Source organism: Delphinus delphis, chromosome 8 (genome assembly GCF_949987515.2).
Source record: "Delphinus delphis chromosome 8, mDelDel1.2, whole genome shotgun sequence".
Taxonomy (NCBI): Eukaryota; Metazoa; Chordata; class Mammalia; order Artiodactyla; family Delphinidae; genus Delphinus; species Delphinus delphis.
In genome coordinates, this window is record NC_082690.1 from 79897476 (window position 1) to 79919683 (window position 22208).

General features: G+C 37.5%; 1 protein-coding gene across 2 annotated transcripts in view; it reads left to right on the forward strand.

Moving 5' to 3' along the window:
• BBOX1 (gamma-butyrobetaine hydroxylase 1) overlaps window positions 1-22208 on the forward strand; it is a 77606-nt gene that overhangs the window by 51249 nt on the left and 4149 nt on the right. For both annotated transcript variants that reach the window (XM_060018624.1, XM_060018623.1), the window contains 2 exons: window positions 1121-1226; window positions 6232-6428. In XM_060018624.1, the coding sequence (XP_059874607.1) occupies window positions 1121-1226; window positions 6232-6428 (303 nt within the window). The remainder of the gene's footprint in view (window positions 1-1120; window positions 1227-6231; window positions 6429-22208) is intronic.

Consider the following 22208-nt stretch of genomic DNA (forward strand, 5'->3'; position numbering starts at 1 on the left):
TTAAAGTAGATATACAAATGCCCAACAAGCACAAATGCTCAACATCTTTAGTCATTAGGATATCACAAATCAAACCCACAAGCTACCACTTGACACCGACTAAGATGGCTATAAATAATTTTAAAAAAACAACAGACAACAAGTGTAGTGAGGATGTGGAGAAATTGGAACCCTCACACATTGCTGGTGAGAATGTAAAATGGTTCAGCTGTTGTGGCAAACAATTTGGTGTTTCCTCAAAAAGTTAAAGATATAATTATGACATAATCCCATAATTCCACTCCTAAGTATTACCCCCCCAAAAAAATTTGAGAACAGTTATTCAAATAAATGCATGTTCTTGAACATGTTCACATGTTCAAACCAGCAATATTCACAATAACCAAAGAGTAGCAACAGCGCAAATGTCCATCAAATGATGAATGGATAGAAACATTGTGGTATATCCATACAATAGGACATTATTCAACCATAAAAGAGAATGAAGTACTGATACATGCTACAACATGGATGAATCTCAAAAATATTATGTTAAGTCAAAGAAGCCAGACACAAGAAGTCACATATTGTATGATTCTATTTACATTAAATAGCCAAAAGAGGTAAATCCACAGAGATAGAAAGCAGATTGTTGTTTGCCAGAGACTGGAAAGAGGACAGAATGGGAAGAAACTGCTTAATGGGTAAGAGGTTTTAGTTTGGAGTGATGGAAGTGTTTTGAAACTAGATAGAAAGAGGTGTTGGTTACCCACATTGTAAATGTTCTAAATGCTTCTGAAGTGTTCACTTTAAAGTGGTTCCTTTTATGTTCTGTAAATTTTGCCTCAATGAATCATTTTTTTCAACTGCATTAAGCTACTAAAAAACATAACCTACACCCATATACACCTCTTTATAAATTCTGCCTCTTTTTTGGAGAGGAGAAGAGAAATGAGGAGATGCTGATTCTGAAACCGTTACTTTGGACAAAGAAAGGTCAGACTCTTTTCCTGACTCATAGTCATTATGGTAATTATTTCATAAAATGAAGTTTCCATTTGCCCCATGTCTCAAGTTCATTCTAACACATTTCCTCTGACTTAGTGACAGCCTGTTTAAACACGTTTCTTGTATTTTACAGACACACTTGGCAAGTGCAAGACAAAATCGACGCAAACAATGTGGCTTACACAACTGGGAAGCTAAGCTTTCACACTGATTATCCAGCCCTCCATCATCCACCTGGGGTAAGGTGAGCTTCAACATATTTTCCACAAGGCAGGCCAAGGACTAATATCCTCCTACATTTTGAGCCTAGAAGATTATATGTTTCACTAGCTAATTTGTCTTATGTAGATCTTTCTCCAAACACAATCCAAACTCAGAAAATCTCTGTATTTAAATCCTGAATAGCCTCATATTCCCAAGGAATAGAAGATTTTCATGTTTTTGTTTTGTTTTGTTTTGGGTTTTTTTAACATTTCTTCATTTCTCCCTGGAAATAACTATTGGCATTTGTTGCTTTGCCAAGACATTTTACCACAGTGGTACATCTTGAGGTCTTTTTGAACATTTACCATTCCCAAGAGAGTTAAAAGAGAAAATAAAACCAGGGAACACAATGTAGAGTTTTTCCCACAAAGTCACATGGCCACCATTCATATCAGTTAGCTATTGCTGCAAAAAAAAAACCCCCCCCCCCCAAAAAAAACCCACTCCATAACTTCACAGCTTAAAAGAACAGCCATTTACTTAGCTCATGTCTTTACAATTTGGGCTATGTTCAGCTGGGTAGTTCTGTGGTTGCTAAGTCTGCTAGGGACTGGTTGACCTAGGTGGTAGCTGAGATGACTTGCCCCTGCTCCATTTGATCTGTCATCCTCTCCCCTCAATCAGCAGAATGTCATCTCTGCCATGTTTTATTGGTCAAAGCAGGTCATGAGTTTAGCCCAGATTTAAGGGGTGAGGAAATAGAGGCCACCTTTTATGGGAGAAGCTGCAAAGATGTACTACAAAGGAGTATGAATACAAGAAGCAGAATAACCCTGTCTGGCTGTGGAAATCATCTACTCTCCCAGCTATCAGATACTTCATTGAGCAGGGAGATGTTCACCATGGAACCACAAATCCTCCAGATTTTCTGGAAGCCTCCTCTTCCACTACATTGTTACAAAATTACCATTTTACTAAACCAGCTACATTTTTACAAAAGCGTCATTTTGTTAAACCAAGAAATAAATGGTCAGGAAACTACCTTTGAAAAGATATTTTATTCCTATTTTTAGAGCTAAATGAGACTAAATGAAATAGCCACACAGAAATTTATATCTTCAAAAGTAAATGGAAATTTGGGGCAGTTCCTTAGCTAATGAAGGTGAAATGGGGGAAAATCAAAATTTCTGTGTTTTTCATCATATTGACTGGACACATTTTCCCTGTGCCTTTGTTACCCATTGTCCTCATCAGTATTAACTAAGCTAGTCTAGTATTTGACTTCACATATTTTATTTTGCTGATTTTAAAACACCACATGATTTCTCTGAACTAAATGACGACAGTGAAATGACCCACAATAGTCACCTTTTTGGGTAGGGATTGAGGGGAAGGCACACAATGTGATTTCTTTTAAACGTGGTCCAGAAATTTTCTAAAACCCTGAGGGTTAAAAGCCAAACTAATCAGCTCAGTTCATCTGCCAAAGACAGGTTGGAGAAGTTAAATGGAATAAAGTTTTAAAAATTAGACTAGAAAACTAGATTCTATTTGAATTTTTAAATTGTCTGCTTTTTATGAGTTTATGTTTGTTTCTGGGTTAAAATTGAAAGCCTATGGAAAAGTAATTAAAAGACTTCATAAATGTCCCTGAAGTATAAGGCTTGACATTTTCATAGCATTTTATTTTTTTTTCTGCATTTTATATTCTTTCAAAGCATTTTTACTTATATTGCTTTATTTGATGCCTCTTAGAATTCCTTTAAGGTAGACAGGAGACATCATGTCCTTTTATGTTAAATGATGAAATGGTACCCAGCATGGTTAAATACTTTCACAGGGTGACATCTGATTAATAGGGAACTTGAACTTGAAACCAGGCCTCCATCAAGTTTTTTCACCACACCATAGGGATCTTGAGTTGGACTTTCTAATTACCATAATTTCTATAAAATGTTGATTATTTATAGACATTGTCATATATTACAAACTCTCAAAATACAGGAATTGAATCATACTTCCATAAATTTCAAGACTTAACCCAGCACCTTACATGTAATAGAGACTTAATAAATATTCCAAAAAGAGGTTTAAAAATGCCACAAAATTGTACCAATCTCTACCAGCAAGTGCAATATCCAAATCTAAGTGATCTGATAGGAGATTTTTAAATAAAAAATGATTCCTGAAATGTCTAGATTCTGGTAAAAATAATGAATAAAATGTAGCCACCTGCTTGTGCTATTGTTTAAATTTCCATTTTGAATTACTCAGGGATTAAACCAAAGTTTGCGCTCTCTTATAACAAATAAAATAAATCAATGCTCTTTTCAGTACAGATGAAATGATCTGGATAATGAGTTACCTGTTGAGAGTTCAGTTTGATCAATTTCAATCACGTGGGGGAGGATAAGGAGACATCTTTAATGAAACACAGATGTTGCTTCCTTCACTGTCTTTGTCTGGGCCAAAAGTCACATGCTGCCATAAAGTAACATTTAAAAAGAAAATATTTTTGGTTCTGAATGACTTACATGACATCAAATTTGGTTTTATACACATCAGGCGTATATTTACCTTTTGAATTCATGATGAAAGTATTGTCTGGCTCCATCGTCTTTTTTCTTTCATAAGATGGCATTAAAATGTAAATGTACAAAAGAAGATTATTAGTTGGCCTTGCCACATGTAAAAGACATCAGCTGACCTTTTTTTTTTTAAGATTTGTATTTGCAATATTCTGTGACTTCATTATGGCAGAGTATAAAAGGATTTAAAGAACACTCAGATCCTCCCAAAGACAAAGTTATGCTATTGCTTTGCCTTCTTGGAGTTTGGAAGACTTGAGTTTGATATTTCCATTTCATCTTCTTTTTAATCATGCTGTTTCACCCCTCATTACCCTGGCGATGAGATAATTCTCTACAATGACTTGGTCAGCTTATGCACATATTTTTTCAAGCTTAAAAAAAATGGCATAAGTTTAAGGACTGAACCATTATTCATTTAGATCAGTTATCTCCTAATAGCAGAAAATAAGGTATTATCAACCTGTAATGGAAGTTTAAGTTTACAAAACACATAAACACACACACCACATAATACCAAATTAGTAAGAGTACTATAAAGGGACTTCTCCTATTACAGGAAAGGAACTTGCTGTATGAGGACTTTGAAGCAAATAGGCTGAGGTTTGAACATTAGCTTTGCCATGTATTAGCAGAGTTCTTACCAGCTGGCCAGTGTTTACACCTGACTCTCAGTTTCTTCATCTATATAATGGAGATGAAATTACCGAATTCTAAGGACTGTTGTGAGGAATTAATAAATATGCATTATAACATCATAATTTAAGATCAAGTATGTATAAAATTTTAAATATTGAGAAATTTTGTGTGGACTCGGGAGGAGGCAGAATTTGTGTTCTAGATCTGCACTATCCAATATAGTAGTCACTAGTCATCTATGATTGTTTACATTGTAATTTAAGCTAACTAAGTCACACTAACCACATTTCAAGTGCACAGTAGTTGTATAGGACTAGGGACTACTATATTGGGCAGCACAGAAGAACATTTCCATCAACACAGAAAGTTCTAATGGACAGCACTGCCCTAGCCATCTACGGAGATAACCAAGCCAAATAGATATTTTCCCCCCTTATACTGATATCCCCCTAGTCTGAGTATTTGATCATATTTGCCTCTTCCTTTCTACAAGAACTGTCAGACACTGGCTTTTATTTTTATTTTATTCAGTAAAGAGGAAGTTTTAGTTTATAGTATTAGTTTCTTTAAGCTGAATAGTGTTAATTTCTTTAAGCAGAAAAATTACTGTCTAAATTTAGGTATTAAAAATTTAGGTATTCAGGGCTTCACTGGTGGCGCAGTGGTTGAGAGTCCGCCTGCCGATGCAGGGGACACGGGTTCGTGCCCCGGTCTGGGAAGATCCCACATGCCGCAGAGCGGCTGGGCCCATGAGCCGTGGCCGCTGAGCCTGCGCGTCCGGAGCCTGTGCTCCGCAACAGGAGAGGCCACAACAGTGAGAGGCCCGCGTACCGCAAAAAAAAAAAAAAAAAAAAAGTATTCAAAATCACCCACCCATGCTGACTTACCAAAAAGAATCATATAACCGAGGAAAACAAATCAACTCCATTCAGAAGAATATTGTTAAAATATTACTACATTTAGTTTTTCAAAATGAAATAATGTTAAACATTTTTCCCTAACTCTTAGTAAAAGTAACTAACATTCCTTTTGGTTTCTCATTCCCAGTGTACCTTGGGCTTATTCATCCTCATAGCCACATCCTTCCTCATTCCCTTATCATTATGCTTGAACTACTGCATTAGATTCTCAAGTAGTTGCTCTCTCACTAGTTCCCCCCCCCTTAAAAAATGTATCTCTTGTCAACACCACTAGACTAATAATTTCCAACTCAGTCTTGACTACATTACTTCCATATTCAAAAGACTTTAACAATTCCCCTCTGTGCACAAGAAAGTCCAATATCTTTCATCTGACATTCCAGACTCTCCTGATGAAATCCTAGATTACCTTTCCAGCTGGATCTACTATTCCCAGTTGTGACCCTCTACCACAGCCAAACTTTTTGAGACCCAGTGAAGTATGCATTTTTGCATACCCATCAACACTGCCACCTGATTAGCTCTTGCCATTCCATTCTATGTATCCAAAATTTTATCCATCCTCCTTTGCCCATGTTAAATCCCACCTCCTCTGTAAAGTCAACACAGAGTGCCCACTCAAAAGATCACTGCTCTTGTGATCTGTGCCTTTTGTTTACTAATGAACATTATATGCCTGTGCCCTTGTCTTCAACTATAACAATGTTTGAACTATAAATTATTGATTACAAGCAACTTTTTCTCCCTAACCTCTTTCTCTGTTGTCACCAAAGAGACAGATATAAAAGGTTTGCTGATTTTAATTCAGTAACTTTTATGAATCTTTTCTTAAAACTGTCAAAAATGTTAAGTGCATACCATTTTAAAACATAGTTCTCTGTTTCTTTTCATAGGTTCAGCTTCTGCACTGCATAAAGCAAACAGTCACTGGGGGTGATTCAGAAATTGTAGATGGATTTAACGTATGCCAAAAGCTCAAGGAAAAAAATCCTTGGGCATTCCAGATTCTGTCCTCCACCTTTGTGGACTTTACAGACATTGGAGTGGATTACTGCGATTTCTCTGTACAATCGAAACACAAAATTATAGAGTAAGTACTGTTTCTAAATTTGTCAGAGCAGTAAAACTGTTGACAGCAAAGGCTTCATTAACCTAAAGCTTAAACAACAGAAAAATTCAGTTAACTCACGAACTTTAGTTTTTATTAACTGTTTACTCCAGTTCTTGAATGAAAGAGGAAAAAAGAACACTATCACCATTAAAAAAATTCTTTATCAAATTCCCTGTTCTTAATCAATATAAGAAGAGTAAATAAGACTTCATGTATACTTCATTTTAAACATATAAGTTCTACAGAGTTATAATCAGTGTGATTGTATGCTAATCAGGACCCTTTCAGAAGTGAAAAAAATATAACTCAAATTAGGTAGGTCCAGGAGTTTTAAAATATCATCTGATATTGATCTCTTTTTTTCCTTCACCTCTTAGCCAACATATCTTCTGTGTTCGCTTCATTTTCAAAGATAATCAATAGAAGCTCCAAGTTTTCATTGTTATTAGAGCTGATAATCACAGCACACAGAAAACACTTACTTCCCAATAGCTAACACAAAGATGTAGATTCGCTGCTCAACATGTGTTCAAGTCTATACTGGAAGCAATCACCATGGCTAGGAAGTCAGAGAATTTTGACTGGCTGTCCCTGGATCACATGTTCACCTCTGGAGTAAGGTCAGGCTCACCTGAACTACAAGGGCTGAGAATGAAACAGTGACATCTCCCCAGACTGATGCCAAAAACTCTTATGTTCCCTACACAGAATGTTTTGTGTGCTTTTTTCATTTAACATTATTTCACAATAATTTTTCAAGTATCTACAAGGACCACACATTTATTCTCTTATATGAGAATTATCCTACATTGTGTTTCTAGGACATGTTTTATTTAATCCAACCTCAGTTAATGAATGCTGGGGTGTTTTCCAATTTTATAACTGAGTTTGTATTCTTCTTTTAGGAGAAATAACCAAATAATATGAAAATAAACTCATTTAATAAATAATCAAATCCCCAGTATACTAACTCAGCTTTATTATATACACATATGATCTTCATTTATTCATTCAACAAATATTTACTGAAGCCAGTCACTCTTCTTGGTGCTTGGGATACATCAGTGGACAAAACAAAGATTCCTGCCTTCATGTAGCTTACTTTCTAATAGGGGAGGGGAGAATCAGGAATTTTAAAATATATGAGTAAATTGCAATGAATATTAAAATATTTTAAGTGCTTAAGAAAAAAGGAAAAGTAAGGCAGGATAGGGGAATCTGTAGAGCCAAAGACTTAGGGAGGATAAAATTTGTATCATTAAATAGTGTGTCAAGGATAAGCTTTACTGGGTAGGTGATATTTCAGCAAAAATTTAAAGAAGTGAGGGAGTTTTTCCAGAAGATGAGCAGCTAGAGAAAAGTTCCTAGGATAACCCTAAGAAGATGCTGGGTGTGTTCAAGGGACAGCAATGAGGCCAATGGGGGGATGGTATTACAAAAGGAGGCCAGGTGGGGGTAAGTTTATATAGAGCCTTACTAGTCATCGTAATAACATTAGCTTTAATTCTTAGTGAAAAAAGGGCTTGCTGGAAGATTTTGACCAAAAGAGAGGCATCTATATTTATATAAAGTCATTTACATTTTAAGTGGATCACCATGGCTGCTGTGCTGAATATAGTGTACAAGAGCAAGGGCAGCAGCAGGAAGACCAGCTTGGAAGCTCCTACACGACCAGAGGTCAGAGATGAGGGTAACTTGAACATGAGTGGTCCAGGTGGCGATAGCAGCAGTATGGAGAAGGGTCTGCTTGGGGATATATTTTGCATATCAAAACAGCATATTTTCATGACAAATTGAATGATGGTGTGAGAGAAAGACACATGTGAAAAATAAATCCTAGTTCATAATAACATACCCTGAGAGGTAGGTCATTGAGGTGGGAAGAAGATAAAATAGCTCCTGAGATTCCCAGTTTTAACAGGACAGATTTCACTGTTTAAAAGTTAACTTAGAGGGCAAACAGCAGAAGCAAGAAGAACTACAATCCTGCAGCTTGTGAAACAAAAACCACATTCACAGAAAGATAGACCAAATGAAAAGGCAGACAATTATGTACCAGACGAAGGAACAAGGTAAAACCCCAGAAAAACAACTAAAGTAAGTGGAGATAGGCAAACTTCCAGAAGAAGAATTCAGAATAATGATAGTGAAGATGATCCAGGACCTCGGAAAAAGAATGGAGGCAAAGATCGAGAAGATGCAAGAAATGTTTAACAAAGACCTGCAAGAATTAAAGAACAAAGACCTAGAAAAATTAAAGAACAAACAGAGATGAACAATAAAATAACTGCAATGAAAAATACACCAGAAGGAATCAATAGCAGAATAACTGAGGCAGAACAACAGATAAGTGACCTGGAAGACAGAATTATGGAATCCACTGTTGCAAAACAGAAAAAAAAAATGAATGAAAAGAAATGAAGACACCATAAGGGACCTCTGGGACAACATTAAACACACCAACATTCACATTATAGGGGTTTCAGAAGGAGAACAGAGAGAGAAAGGACCTGAGAAAATATTTGAAGAGATTGTAGTCAATAACTTCCCTAACATGGGAAAGGAAATAGCCACCCAACTCCAGGAAGCACAGAGTCCCAGGCAGGAAAACCCAAGGAGAAACACGCTGAGATACATAGTAAACAAATTGACAAAAATTAAAGACAAAGAAAAATTATTAAATGCAAAAAGGGAAAAATGACAAATAACATACAAGGGAACTCCCATAAGGTTAACAGCTAATTTTTCAGCAGAAACTCTACAAGCCAGAAGGGAGTGGCACATATATTTAAAGTGATGAAAGGAAAGAACGTACAACAAACATTACTCTATCCATCAAGGAACTCATTCAGATTCGATGGAGAAATCAAAAGCTTTACAGACAAGCAAAAGCTAAGAGAATTCAGCACCACCAAACCAGCTCTACAACAAATGCTAAAGGAACTTTTCTAAGTGGGAAACACAAGACAAAAAAAGGACCTACAAAAACAAAAACAAAACAATTAAGAAAATGGTCATAGGAACAGAGATATCAATAATTACCTTAAATGTGAATGCATTAAATGCTCCAACCAAAAGACACAGGCTAGCTGAATGGATACCAAAACAAGACACATATATATGCTGTCTACAAGAGACCCACTTCAGACCTAGGGACACATACACACTGAAAGTGAGGGGGTGGAAAAAGATATTCAATGCAAATGGAAATCAAAAGAAAGCTGGAATAGCAACACTCATATCAGTTAAAATAGACTTTAAAATAAAGAATGTTACATGAGACAAGGAAGGACATTACATAATGTCAATGGATCAATCCAAGAAGAAGACATAACAATTCTAAGTATATATGCACCCAACACAGGAGCACCTCACTACATAAGGCAAATGTTAACAGCTATAAAAGAGGAAATCAACAGTAACACAATAATAGTGGGGGACTTTTAACACCTCACTTACACCAATGGCCAGATGATCCAGACAGAAAATTAATAAGGAAACACAAGCTTTAAATGACACAATAGAACAGATATATTTAATTGATATTTATGGGACATTCCATCCAAAAACAGCAGATTACACTTTCTTCACAATTCCACATGGCACATTCTCCAGTATGGGTCACTTCTTGGGTCACAAATCAAACCTCGGTAAATTTAAGAAAATTGACATCATATCAAGCATATTTTCTGACAATGACACTAAGAGATTAGAAATCAATTACAGGGAAAAAACGTTAAAAACACAAACACATGGAGGCTAAACAACACGTTACTAAATAACAAAGAGACCAGTGAAAAAATCAAAGAGAAAATCAAAAAATACCTAGAGACAAATGACAATGAAAATACGACGATTCAAAACCCTCTGGGATGCATCAAAAGCAGTTCTAACAGGGAAGTTTATAGCAAGAGCAGAAATCAATGAAATAGAAACAAAGAAAACAATGGAAAAGATCAATAAAACTAAAAGCTGGTTCTTTGAGAAGATAAACAAAATTGATAAAACATTAGCCAGACTCATCAAGAAAAAGAGGGTGAGGACTGGGCTTCCCTGGTGGTGCAGTGGTTGAGAGTCCGCCTGCCAATGCAGGGGACACAGGTTCGTGCCCTGGTGCGGGAAGATCCCACATGCCGTGGAGCGGCTGGGCCCATGAGCCATGGCCGCTGAGCCTGCACGTCCGGAACCTGTGCTCCACAACGGGAGAGGCCACAGCAGTGAGAGGCCCGCGTACCACAAAAAAAAAAAAAAAAAAAAAAAAAAAAAAAAAAAAAAAGAGGGAGAGGACTCAAATCAATAAATTTAGGAATGAAAAAGGAGAAGTTACAACGGACACCACAGAAATACAAAGCATCCTAAGAGACTACTACAATCAACTCTATGCCAATAAAATGGACAACCTGGAAGAAATGGACAAATTCTTAGAAAGGTATAACCTTACAAGACGGAAACAGGAAGAAAGAGAAAATAGGAACACACCAATCACAAGTAATGAAATTGAAACTGTGATTAAAAATCTTCCAACAAACAAAAGCCCCAGACCAGATATCTTCACAGGAGAATTCTATCACACATTTAGAAAAGAGCTAACACCAATCCTTCTCAAACTCTTCCAAAAAATTGCCGAGGAAGGAACACTCCCAAATTCATTCTATGAGGCCACCATCACCCTGATACCAAAACCAGGCAAAGATACTACAAAAAAAGAAAATTACAGACCAATATCACTCATAAATATACATGCAAAAATCCTCAACAAAATACTAGCAAACAGAATCCAACAACACATTAAAAGAATCATACACCATGACCAAGTGGAATTTATCCCATGGATGCAAGGATTCTTCAATATACGCAAATCAATCAATGTGATACACCATATTAACAACTTGAAGAATAAAAACCATATGATCATCTCAATAGGTGCAATAAAAGCTTTTGACAAAATTCAACACCCATTTATGATAAAAACTCTCCAGAAAGTGGGCAAACCATGGGAACCTGCCTCAACATAATAAAGGCCATATTTGACAAACCCACAGCAAACATCATTCTCAATTGTGAAAAACTGAAAGCATTTCTCTAGATCAGGAAGAAGACAAGGATGTTCACTCTTGTCACTATTATTCAACAGAGTTTTGGAAGTCCTAGCCATGGCAATCAGAGAAAAAAAAGAAATAAAGGATACAAATTGGAAAAGAAGAAGTAAAACTGTCACTGTTGCAGGTGACATGATACTACACATCGATAATCCTAAAGGTGCCACCAGAAAACCACTACAGCTAATCAATGAATTTGGTAAATTTGCAGGATACAAAATTAATGCACAGAAATCTCTTGCAATCCTATACACTAACAATGAAAGATCAGAGGGAGAAATTAAGGAAACAATCCCATTCACCATTGCAAAAAAAGAATAAAATACCTAGGAATAAACTTACCTATTAAGGTAAAAGACCTGTACTCAGAAAACTATAAGACACTGATGAAAGAAATCAAAGATGACACAAACAGATGGAGAGATATACCATGTTCTTGGATTGGAAAAAACAATATTGTGAAAATGATTATACTACCCAAAGCAATCTACAGATCCAATGCAATCCCTATCAAATTACCAATGGCATTTTTTTACAGAATTCAAACAAAAAATCTTAAAATTTGTATGGAGACACAGATGACCAGAATAGCCAAAGCAGTTTTTAGGGAAATAAATGGAGCTGGAGGAATCAGACTCCCTGACTTCAGACTTTACTACAAAGCTGCAGTAATCAAGACATTATGGTACTGGCACAAAAACAGAAACATGGATCCATGGAACAGGATAGTAACCCAAGAGATAAACCCACGCACCTATGCTCAACTAAACTATGACAAAGGAGGCAAGGAAATATAATGGATAAAAGAGAGTCTCTTCAATAAGTGGTGCTGGGAAAACTGGACAGCTACATGTAAAAGAATGAAATTGGAACACTCCCTAACACCATACACAAAAATAAGCTCAAAATGGATTAAAGACCAAAATGTAAGACCAGACACTATAAAACTCTTAGAGGAAAACATAGGAAGAACACTCGTTGACATAAATCACAGCAAGTTCTTTTCTGACCCACCCACTGGAGTAATGGAAATAAAAACAAAAATAAACAAGTGGGAACAAATGAAACTTAAAAGCTTTTGCACAGAGTGAAGTAAGTCAGAAAGAGAAAAACAAATATATATTAAAGCATATATGTGGAATCTAAATAAATGGTACAGCTGAACCAGTCTGAAATGCAGAAATGAGACACAGATGTAGAGAACAAACGTATGGACAAAAAGAGGGAAAAGCAGGGGGGTGGGTGGTGGTGGTGGGATGAATTGCGGTTTGGGATTGACATACATACACTAATATGTATAAGATGGATAACTAATAAGAACCTGCTTTATAAAAAATAAAATATAATAAAATTCAAGAAAAAAAGAGAAAATGAATGGTAAGATTGTAGATTTAATCATGACCTTATCAATAATGACATTAAATATAAATGGGCTAAATACAACAATTTAAAAAAAAGGTACCTTAAAACCCTATGACAAATTACCATTTTGTTGTGACACAATATGGGTGCAGAGTCTTCAGGGCTAGAGAACAGAGGCAAAAAAACAAAAACGAAAAGAAAACAACACTTAGCTATTGAGTGATTTTTTTTTTTAACAGCTTTACTGGAGTATAATTGCATTACAATGGTGTATTAGTTTCTGCTTTATTACAAAGTGAATCAGCTATACATATACATATATCCCCGTATCCGCTCCCACTTGTGTCTCCCTCCCTCCCTCCCTATCCCACCCCTCTGTATGGTGACAAAGCACCAAGTTTATCTACCTGTACTATGCAGCTGCTTTCCACTAGCTATCTATTTTACATTTGGTAGTATGTATAAGTCCGTGCCACTCTCTCACTTCATCCCAGCTTACCCTTCCCCCTTCTCCTGTCCTCAAGTCCATTGTCTATGTCTGAATCTTTATTCCTGTCCTGACCCTAGGTTTCTCAGAAACTTTTTTTTTTTTAGATTCCATATATATGTGTTAGCATATGGTGTTTGTTTTTCTCTTTCTGACTTACTTCACTCTGTATGACAGACTCTAGATCCATCCACCTCACTACAAATAACTCAATTTTGTTTCTTTTTATGGCTGACTAATATTCCATTGTATATATGGCCACGTCTTCTTTATCCATTCATCTGTCAGTGGACACTTAGGTTGCTTCCATGTCCTGGCTATTGTAAATAGAACTGCAATGAACATTGTGGTACATGACTCTTTTTGAATTATGGTTTTCTCAGGGTATATGCCCAGTAGTGGGATTGCTGGGTCGTATGGTAGTTCTAGTTTTAGTTTTCTAAGGAACCTCCATACTGTTCTCCATAGTGGCTGAATCAATTTACATTCCCACCAACAGCGCAAGAGGGTTCCCTTTTCTCCACACCTGCTCCAGCGTTTATTGTTTGTAGATTTTTTGATGATGGCCATTCTAACTGGTGTGAGGTGATACCTCACTGTAGTTTTGATTTGCATTTCTCTAATGATTTGTGATGTTGAGCATCCTCTCATATGTTTGTGGGCAATCCGTATATCTTCTTTGGAGAAAAGTCTATTTAGGTCTTCCACCCATTTGTGGATTGGGTTGTTTGTTTTTTCGATATTGAGCTGCCTGAGCTTCTTGCATATCTTGGAGATTAATCGTTTGTCAGTTGCTTCATTTGCAAATATTTTCTCCCATTCTGACGGCTGTCTTTTCATCTTCTTTATGGTTTCCTTTGCTGTGCAAAAGCTTTGAAGTTTCATTAGGTCCCATTTGTTTATTTTTATTTTCATTCCCATTTCTCTAGGAGGTGGTTCCAAAAGGATCTTGCTGTGATTTATATCATAGAGTGTTCTGCCTATGTTTTCCTCTAACAGTTTTACAGTGTCTAGCCTTAAATTTAGGTCTTTCATCCATTTTGAGTGTATTTTTCTGTACGGTGTAGGGAATGTTCTAATTTCATTCTTTTACATGTGGCTGTCCAGTTTTCCCAGCACCACTTATTAAAGAGGCTGTCTTTTCTCCATTGTATATTCTTGCCTGCTTTATCAAAAATAAGGTGACCATATGTACATGGGTTTATATCTGGGCTTTCTATCCTGTTCCATTGATCTATATTTCTGTTTTTGTGCCAGTACCATACTGTCATGATGACTGTAGCTTTGTACTATAGTCTGAAGTCAGGGAGCCTGATTCCTCCAGCTCTGTTTTTTTTTTCAATATTGCTTTGTCTATTCAGGGTCTTTTGTGTTTCCATACAAATTGTGAAATTTTTTGTTCTAGTTCTGTGAAAAATGCCATTGGTAGTTTGATAGGGATTGTATTGAATCTGTAGATTGCTTTGGGTAGTATAGTCATTTTCACAACTTTGATTCTTCCAATCCAAGAATATGGTATATCTCTCCATCTGTTTGTACCATCTTTAATTTCTTTCATCAGTGTCTTATAGTTTTCTGCATACAGGTCTTTTGTCTCCTTAGGTAGGTTTATTCCAGTTATTTTATTCTTTTGGTTGCAATGGTAAATGGGAGTGTTTTCTTAATTTCTCTTTCAGATTTTTCATCATTAGTGTATAGGAATGCAAGAGATTTCTGTGCATTAATTTTGTATCCTGCTACTTTTCCAAATTCATTGATTACCTCTACTAGTTTTCTGGTACCATCTTTAGGATTTTCTATGTATGGTATCATGTCATCTGCAAACAAACAGTGACAACTTTACTTCTTCTTTTCCAGTTTAGATTCCTTTTATTTCTTTTTCTTCTCTGATTGCTGTCACTAAAACTTCCAAACCTATGTTGAATAATAACGGTGAGAGTGGGCAACCTTGTCTTGTTCCTGATCTTAGTGGAAATGGTTTCAGTTTTTCACCATTGAGAATGATGTTGGCTGTGAGTTTGTCATATATGGCCTTTATTATGTTGAGGTAAGTTCTTCTATGCCTACTTGCTGGAGGGGTTTTATCATAAATGGGTATTGAATTTTGTCAAAAGATTTTTCTCCCTCTATTGAGATGATCATATGGTTTTTCTCCTTCAGTTTGTTAATATGGTTTATCACATTGATTGATTTGCATATATTGAAGAATCCTTGCATTCCTGGGATAAACCCCACTTGATCATGGTGTATGATCCTTTTAATGTGCTGTTGGATTCTGTTTGCGAGTATTTTGTTGAGGAGTTTTGCATCTATGTTCATCAGTGATATTGGCCTGTAGTTTTCTTTCTTTGTGACATCCTTGTCTGGTGTTGGTATCAGGGTGATGGTGGCCTCATAGAATGAGTGTGGGAGTGTTCCTCCCTCTGCTATATTTTGGAAGAGTTTGAGAAGAATAGGTGTTAGCTCGTCTCTAAATGTTTGATAGCGTTCGCCTGTGAAGCCATCTGGTCCTTGGCTTTGTGTGTTGGAAGATTTTTAATCACAGTCTCAATTTCACTGCTTGTGATTGGTTTGTTTATATTTTCTATTTCTTCCTGGTTCAGTCCCTGAAAGTTGTGCTTTTCTAAGAATTTGTCCATTTCTTCCAGGCTGTCCATTTTACTGGCATACAATTACTTGTACTAATCTCTCATGATCCTTTGTATTTCTGCAGTGTCAGTTATTACTTCTCCTTTTTCATTTCTAATTCTATTGATTTGAGTCTTCTCCCTTTTTTTCTTGATGAGTCTGCCTAATGGTTTATCAATTTTGTTTATCTTCTCAAATAACCAGCTTTTAGTTTTATCGAACTTTGCTACTGTTTTCTTCATTTCTTTTTCATTTCTTTCCAATCTGATTTTTATGGTTTCTTTCCTTCTGCTAACTTTGGGGGTTTTTTTGTTCTTCTTTCTCTAATTGCTTTAGATGTAAGGTTAGGTTGTTAATTTGAGATGTTTCTTGTTTCTTGTGGTAGGATTGTATTGCTATAAACTTCCCTCTTACAACTGCTTTTGCTGCATCCCACGGGTTTTGGGTCGTCATGTTTTCATTGTCATTTGTTTCTAGGTATTCTTTGATTTCCTCTTTGATTTCTTCAGTGATCTCTTGGTTATTTAGTAGTGTATTGTTTAGTCTCCATGTGTTTGTATATTTTACAGATTTTTTTCCTGTAATTGATATCTAGTCTCATAGCGTTGTGGTCAGAAATGATACTTGATATGATTTCAATTTTCTTAAATTTACCAAGGCTTGATTTGTGACCCAAGTTATGATCTATCCTGGAGAATGGTCCTTGAGCACTTGAAAAGAAAGTGTATGCTGTTATTTTGGGATGGAATGTCTTATAAATGTCAATTAAGTGCATCTTGTTTAATGTATCATTTAAAGCTGGTTTCCTTATTTATTTTCATTTTAGATGATCTGTCCATTTGTAAATGTGGGGTGTTAAAGTCCCCTACTATGATTCTGTTACTGTCAATTTCCCCTTTTGTGGCTATTAGCATTTGCCTTATATATTGAGGTGCTCCTATATTGGGTGCATAAATATTTACAATTGTTATATCTTCTTCTTGGATTGATCCCTTGATCATTATGTAGTGTCCTTCTTTGTCTCTTGCAATAGTCTTTATTTTAAAGTCTATTTTGTCTGATATGAGAATTGCTACTCCAGCTTTCTTTTGATTTCCATTTGCATGGAATATCTTTTTTCATCCCCTCACTTTCAGTCTGTATGTGTCCCTAGGTCTGAAGTGGGTCTCCTATAGACAGCATATATAGAGGCCTTGTTTTTGTATCCATTCAGCCAGTCTATGACTTTTGGTTGCAGCATTTAATCCATTTACATTTAAGGTAATTATCAATATGTATGTTCCTAGTACCATTTTCTTAATTGTTTTGTGTTTGTTATTGTAGGTCTTTTCCTTCTCTTGTGTTTCCTTCCTAGAGAAGTTCCTTTAGCATTTGTTGTAAAGCTGGTTTGGTGGTGCTGAATTCTCTTAGCTTTTGCTTGTCTGTAAATGTATTAATTTCTCTGTCAAATCTGAACGAGATCCTTGCCAGGTGGAGTAACCTTTGTTGTAGGTTTTCCCTTTCATCACTTTAAATATGTCCTGCCACTCCCTTCAGGCTTGCAGAGTTTCTGCTGAAGGATCAGCTGTTAACCTGATGGGGATTCCCTTGTAGGTTATTTGTTGTTTTACCCTTGCTGCTTCTAGTATTTTTTCTTTGTATTTAATTTTTGATAGTTTGATTAATATGTGTCTTGGTGTGTTTCTGCTTGGATTTATCCTTTATTTGACTCTCTGTGATTTCCAGACTTAACTATTTCCCTTCCCATATTAGGGTAGTTTTCAACTATAATCTCTTCAAATATTTTCTCAATCCTTTTCTTTTTCTCTTCTTCTTCTGGGACCCCTATAATTCGAATGTTGGCGAGTTTAATGTTGTCCCAGAGCTCTCTGAGACTGTTCTCAATTTTTTTATTCTTTTGTCTTTATTCTGCTCTGCAGTAGTTATTTCCCCTATTTTATCTTCCAGGTCAGTCATCCGTTTTTCTGCCTCAGTTATTCTGCTACTCTTTCCTTCTAGAGAATTTTTAATTTCATTTATTGTGTTGTTCATCATTGTTTGTTTGCTCTTTAGTTCTTCTAGGTCCTTGTTAAATGTTTTTTGTATTTTCTCCATTCTATTTCCAAGATTTTGGATCATCTTTATTATCAATACTCTGAATTCTTTTTCAGGTAGACTGCCTATTTCCTCTTCATTTGTTTGGTCTGGTGGCTTTTTACCTTGCTCCTTCATCTGTTGTGTGTTTCTTTGTCTTCTCATTTTGCTTAACTTACTGTGTTTGTGGTCTCCTTTTTGCAGGCTGCAGGTTCATAGCTCCTGTTGTTTGTGGTGTCTGCCCCCAGTGGCTAAGGTTGGTTCAGTGGGTTCTGTAGGCTTCCTGATGGAAGGGACTAGTGCCTGTGTTCTGGTGGTTGAGGCTGGATTTGTCTTTCTGGTGGGCAAGTCCACATCCAGTGGTGTGTTTTGGGGTGTCTGTGACCTTATTATGATTTTAGGCAGCCTCACTGCTAATGGGTGAGGTTGTGTTCCTGTCTTTCTACTTTTTTGGCATAGGATATTCAGCACTGTAGCTTGCTGTTTGTTGAGTGGAGCTGGGTCTTAGTGTTGAGATGGAGATCTCTGGGAGAGCTTTCACCATTTGATATTACGTGGAGCCAGGAGGTCTCTAGTGGACCAATGTCCTGACCTCAGCTCTCCCACCTTCTCGGCTCAGAAGAAAAGGAAGAAAAAAAGAAAGAAAGATTGGAATAAAATAAATAAAATAAAATAATTATTAAAAATAAAATAATTAAAAAGTAATAAAAAAGAAAAAAAAAGAAGGAAAGAAGAGAGCAACCAAATGAAAAAACAAATATACCAATGATAACAAGTGCTAAAAACTATACTAAAAAAAAAAAATGGACAGACAGAAGCCTAGGACAAATGGTCAAATCAAAGCTATAAGACAAAATCACACACAGAAGCATACACATACACACTCACGAAAAGAGAAAAAGGAAAAAAATATATATATATTGTTGCTCCCAAAGTCCACTGCCTCAATTTGGGATGATTCGTTGTGTATTCAGGTGTTCCACAGATGCAGGGTACAGCAAGTTGATTGTGGAGATTTAATCCGCTGCTCCTGAGGCTGATGGCAGAGATTTCCCTTTCTCTTCTTTGTTCGCACAGCTCCCGGGGTTCAGCTTTGGATTTGGACCCGCCTCTGCGTGTAGGTCGCCTGAGGGCGTCTGTTCTTTGCTCAGATAGGACGGGGTTAAAGGAGCTGCTGATTCAGGGGCTCTGGCTCACTCAGGCCGGAGGGAGGGAGGGGCACGGAATGCTGGGCGAGTCTGCGGCGGCAGAGGCCAGAGTGACGTTGCACCAGCCTGAGGCGCGCCATGTGTTCTCCCGGGGAAGCTGTCCCTGGATCACGGGACCCTGGCAGTGGTGGGCTGCACAGGCTCCCGGGATGGGCGGTGTGGATAGTGACCTGTGCTCACACACAGGCTTCTTGTTGGTGGCAGCAGCAGCCTTAGCGTCTCATGCCCGTCTCTGGGGTCCATGCTTTTAGCCGCGGCTCGCGCCCGTCTCTGGAGCTCCTTTAAGCAGCGCTCTGAAACCCCTCTCCTCGCGCACCAGGAAACAAAGAGGAAAGAAAAAGTCTCTTCCCTCTTAGGCAGGTCCAGACTTTTCCCTGGACTCCCTCCTGGCTAGCCGTGGTGCACTAACCCCCTGCAGGCTGTGTTCACGCCGCCAACCCCAGTCCTCTCCCTGCGCTCCGACAGAAGCCCGAGCCTCAGCTTCCAACCCCGCCCGCCCTGGCGGGTGAGCAGACAAGCCTCTCCGGCTGGTGAGTGCCGGTTGGCCCTGATCCTCTGTACGGGAATCTCTCGGCTTTGCCCTCCGCACCCGTTGCTATGCTCTCCTCCGTGGCTCCAAAGCTTTCCCCCTCTGCCACCCGCAGTCTCCACCCGGGAAGGGGCTTCCTAGTGTGTGGAAACCTTTCCTCCTTCACGGCTCCCTCCCACTGGTGCACGTCCCTATTCTTTTGTCTCTGTTCTTCCTTTTTTCTTTTGCCCTACCCAGGTACGTGGGGAGTTTCTTGCCTTTTGGGAGGTCTGAGGTCTTCTGCCAGCGTTCAGTAGGTGTTCTGTAGGAGTTGTTCCACGTATAGATGTATTTCTGATGTATCTGTGTGGAGGAAGGTGATCTCCACGTCTTACTCTTCCGCCATCTTGAAGGTCTCCTTGAGTGAGATTAACAATATCTATCATCATAATTTGCTTTTGTTATTTTTTGCAATAACATTCTAGAATTTGGCCGTTATCAAGGTCTCAGGGATATCCATAAAGAATATCAAGTGGTTAACATTAATTCACTTAAAATGTATTTTTAACAACAGGAGATGAAACAAAGAGAGTTTTCAGTTAATCAAGGGCCTCGGTCCCCTGAGTGTTTGGGTTAATTTTCCTGGTGGTTAAATCTTTTAAGTCTTTTGAGATGCTTATGTTCTATCTAATACAAAAAGATCTTGGAGGCTGCTGAGAAAGTTAAGTATCATGCAGTACAATAAAAAACAAAGTAACTAGGACGAAAATAATAGTGAGATTAAGCTATAGTGTTGCATCCTACTGGTTACAAATTCAGTCACATGAACACAACTCCTCTTGTTATCTGTGAGTTGTTGGTCAAGTGACTTATTCTTGCTAAGCCACGAAAAGGAGTAATTCTCAGTAAAAAAAAAAAAAGTGATATTAATACTTACCACATAATAATTGTAGTGGGAATTATAGAGATAATATACAGACAGCCCTGTCAAAGTGTCTGGATCAGAAAGGGCAGAATAAATTTTAGCTAGCCATAATTTTCATAATCCAACACATTTACTGGTGATAGATTTTAATTTCAGCTCTGAGTTTCTAAAGACCAAAGCAAGGAGGGAACATAATCCATTTGCAAGATTTGAGATGCTTTTAAAGTCTGAAATAAATTTTTCTTGCATAAAATGTGATGTGGTGGGCAAGACCATAGTGATATTCTCACAACAAATTCACATCACCTCTCTCAATGAGAAATAATATTTTAACTAACGAGGCGTGTCCACAGCATCCACCTGGATTGTAGGAGATGATTCTACAGTCTTTCCCTTGGGTTCTTTTATTGGCATCACTGATGATGTTTTGCTTTTACTAATTTGCAGTCATCATGTTGCTTGTTTCTGTTTAAATGCTTGTCCTTTATGCATAGCTAATACATAGCTGGTTATTCCTCATCTTTGGGGGCTTTTTACCCTTCCTCAGCATATAATCCTGCATCAAGACCTTCCTTTCATTCTGTTTTTGCACACAGAATATCCTGCTTACTAAGATTCAATTTTGCATTTTAGGTTGATCTTCAAGATGCCAGCCACTCATCTCCTCTAACATTCTTCAATCCTCAGGATAACATCTTCTCTAGACCTCATAACTAAATTTACTTTCTATTTCTCCTCAGGTCATTACTGAGAATGCTAAATAACAAATTTGTTTCTTATTTTCTCATATAGAAAGTAGATACCAGGTGAAAAGAGACAGAGGCTGTGTTACACACACGTACACACACAGAGAAATTGCTTCTTTTTGCCCACATGTGTGAACTCTGGGAAATGAAAACTTAATACAATGTACCATGGAACACACAATCCTGATTTCATGAGATTAATGAATCACGAAGTTCCTTTCAAAGATATGTGAGGATATACACATGGACTCCAAAAGAGAGAGCTCATAACTAGCATAACCATTCCCATGCAAGAATTACGGTGTTAGTGGAAAAAAAAAAAAATCACCAGAGTGGCTGGGATGGAAGACCCCAAGAAGTTTCAAAGATGTGACATACTTGTCAGTATCATGGAGGATGACACAAAGGGTGTCATTGGTATATGTACAGAAAATAATGCAGGGGGAGAAGAGGGAATGTGGGTCAGGAGCAGTCAGGCTAGAATTTTAAAGATAAGATGAAAAGGCAAAATGCCCTCAGAAACTGTGAAAGGGGTCTGAAACCAGCAGTATGAACACTAATGGGGCAATTGAAAGGCCAAGCACTGTCCTTTGTACCCCTCAAACCCAGAGGTCCACAGTCTCTTCTGCTGACTGTCCTCTTCCTTGATTCTTTGTTCATAAAGCCACAACCTGCAGGCCAGAGAGCATCCTTTATCTATGTGGAGAAGATGGGGCAACAGGG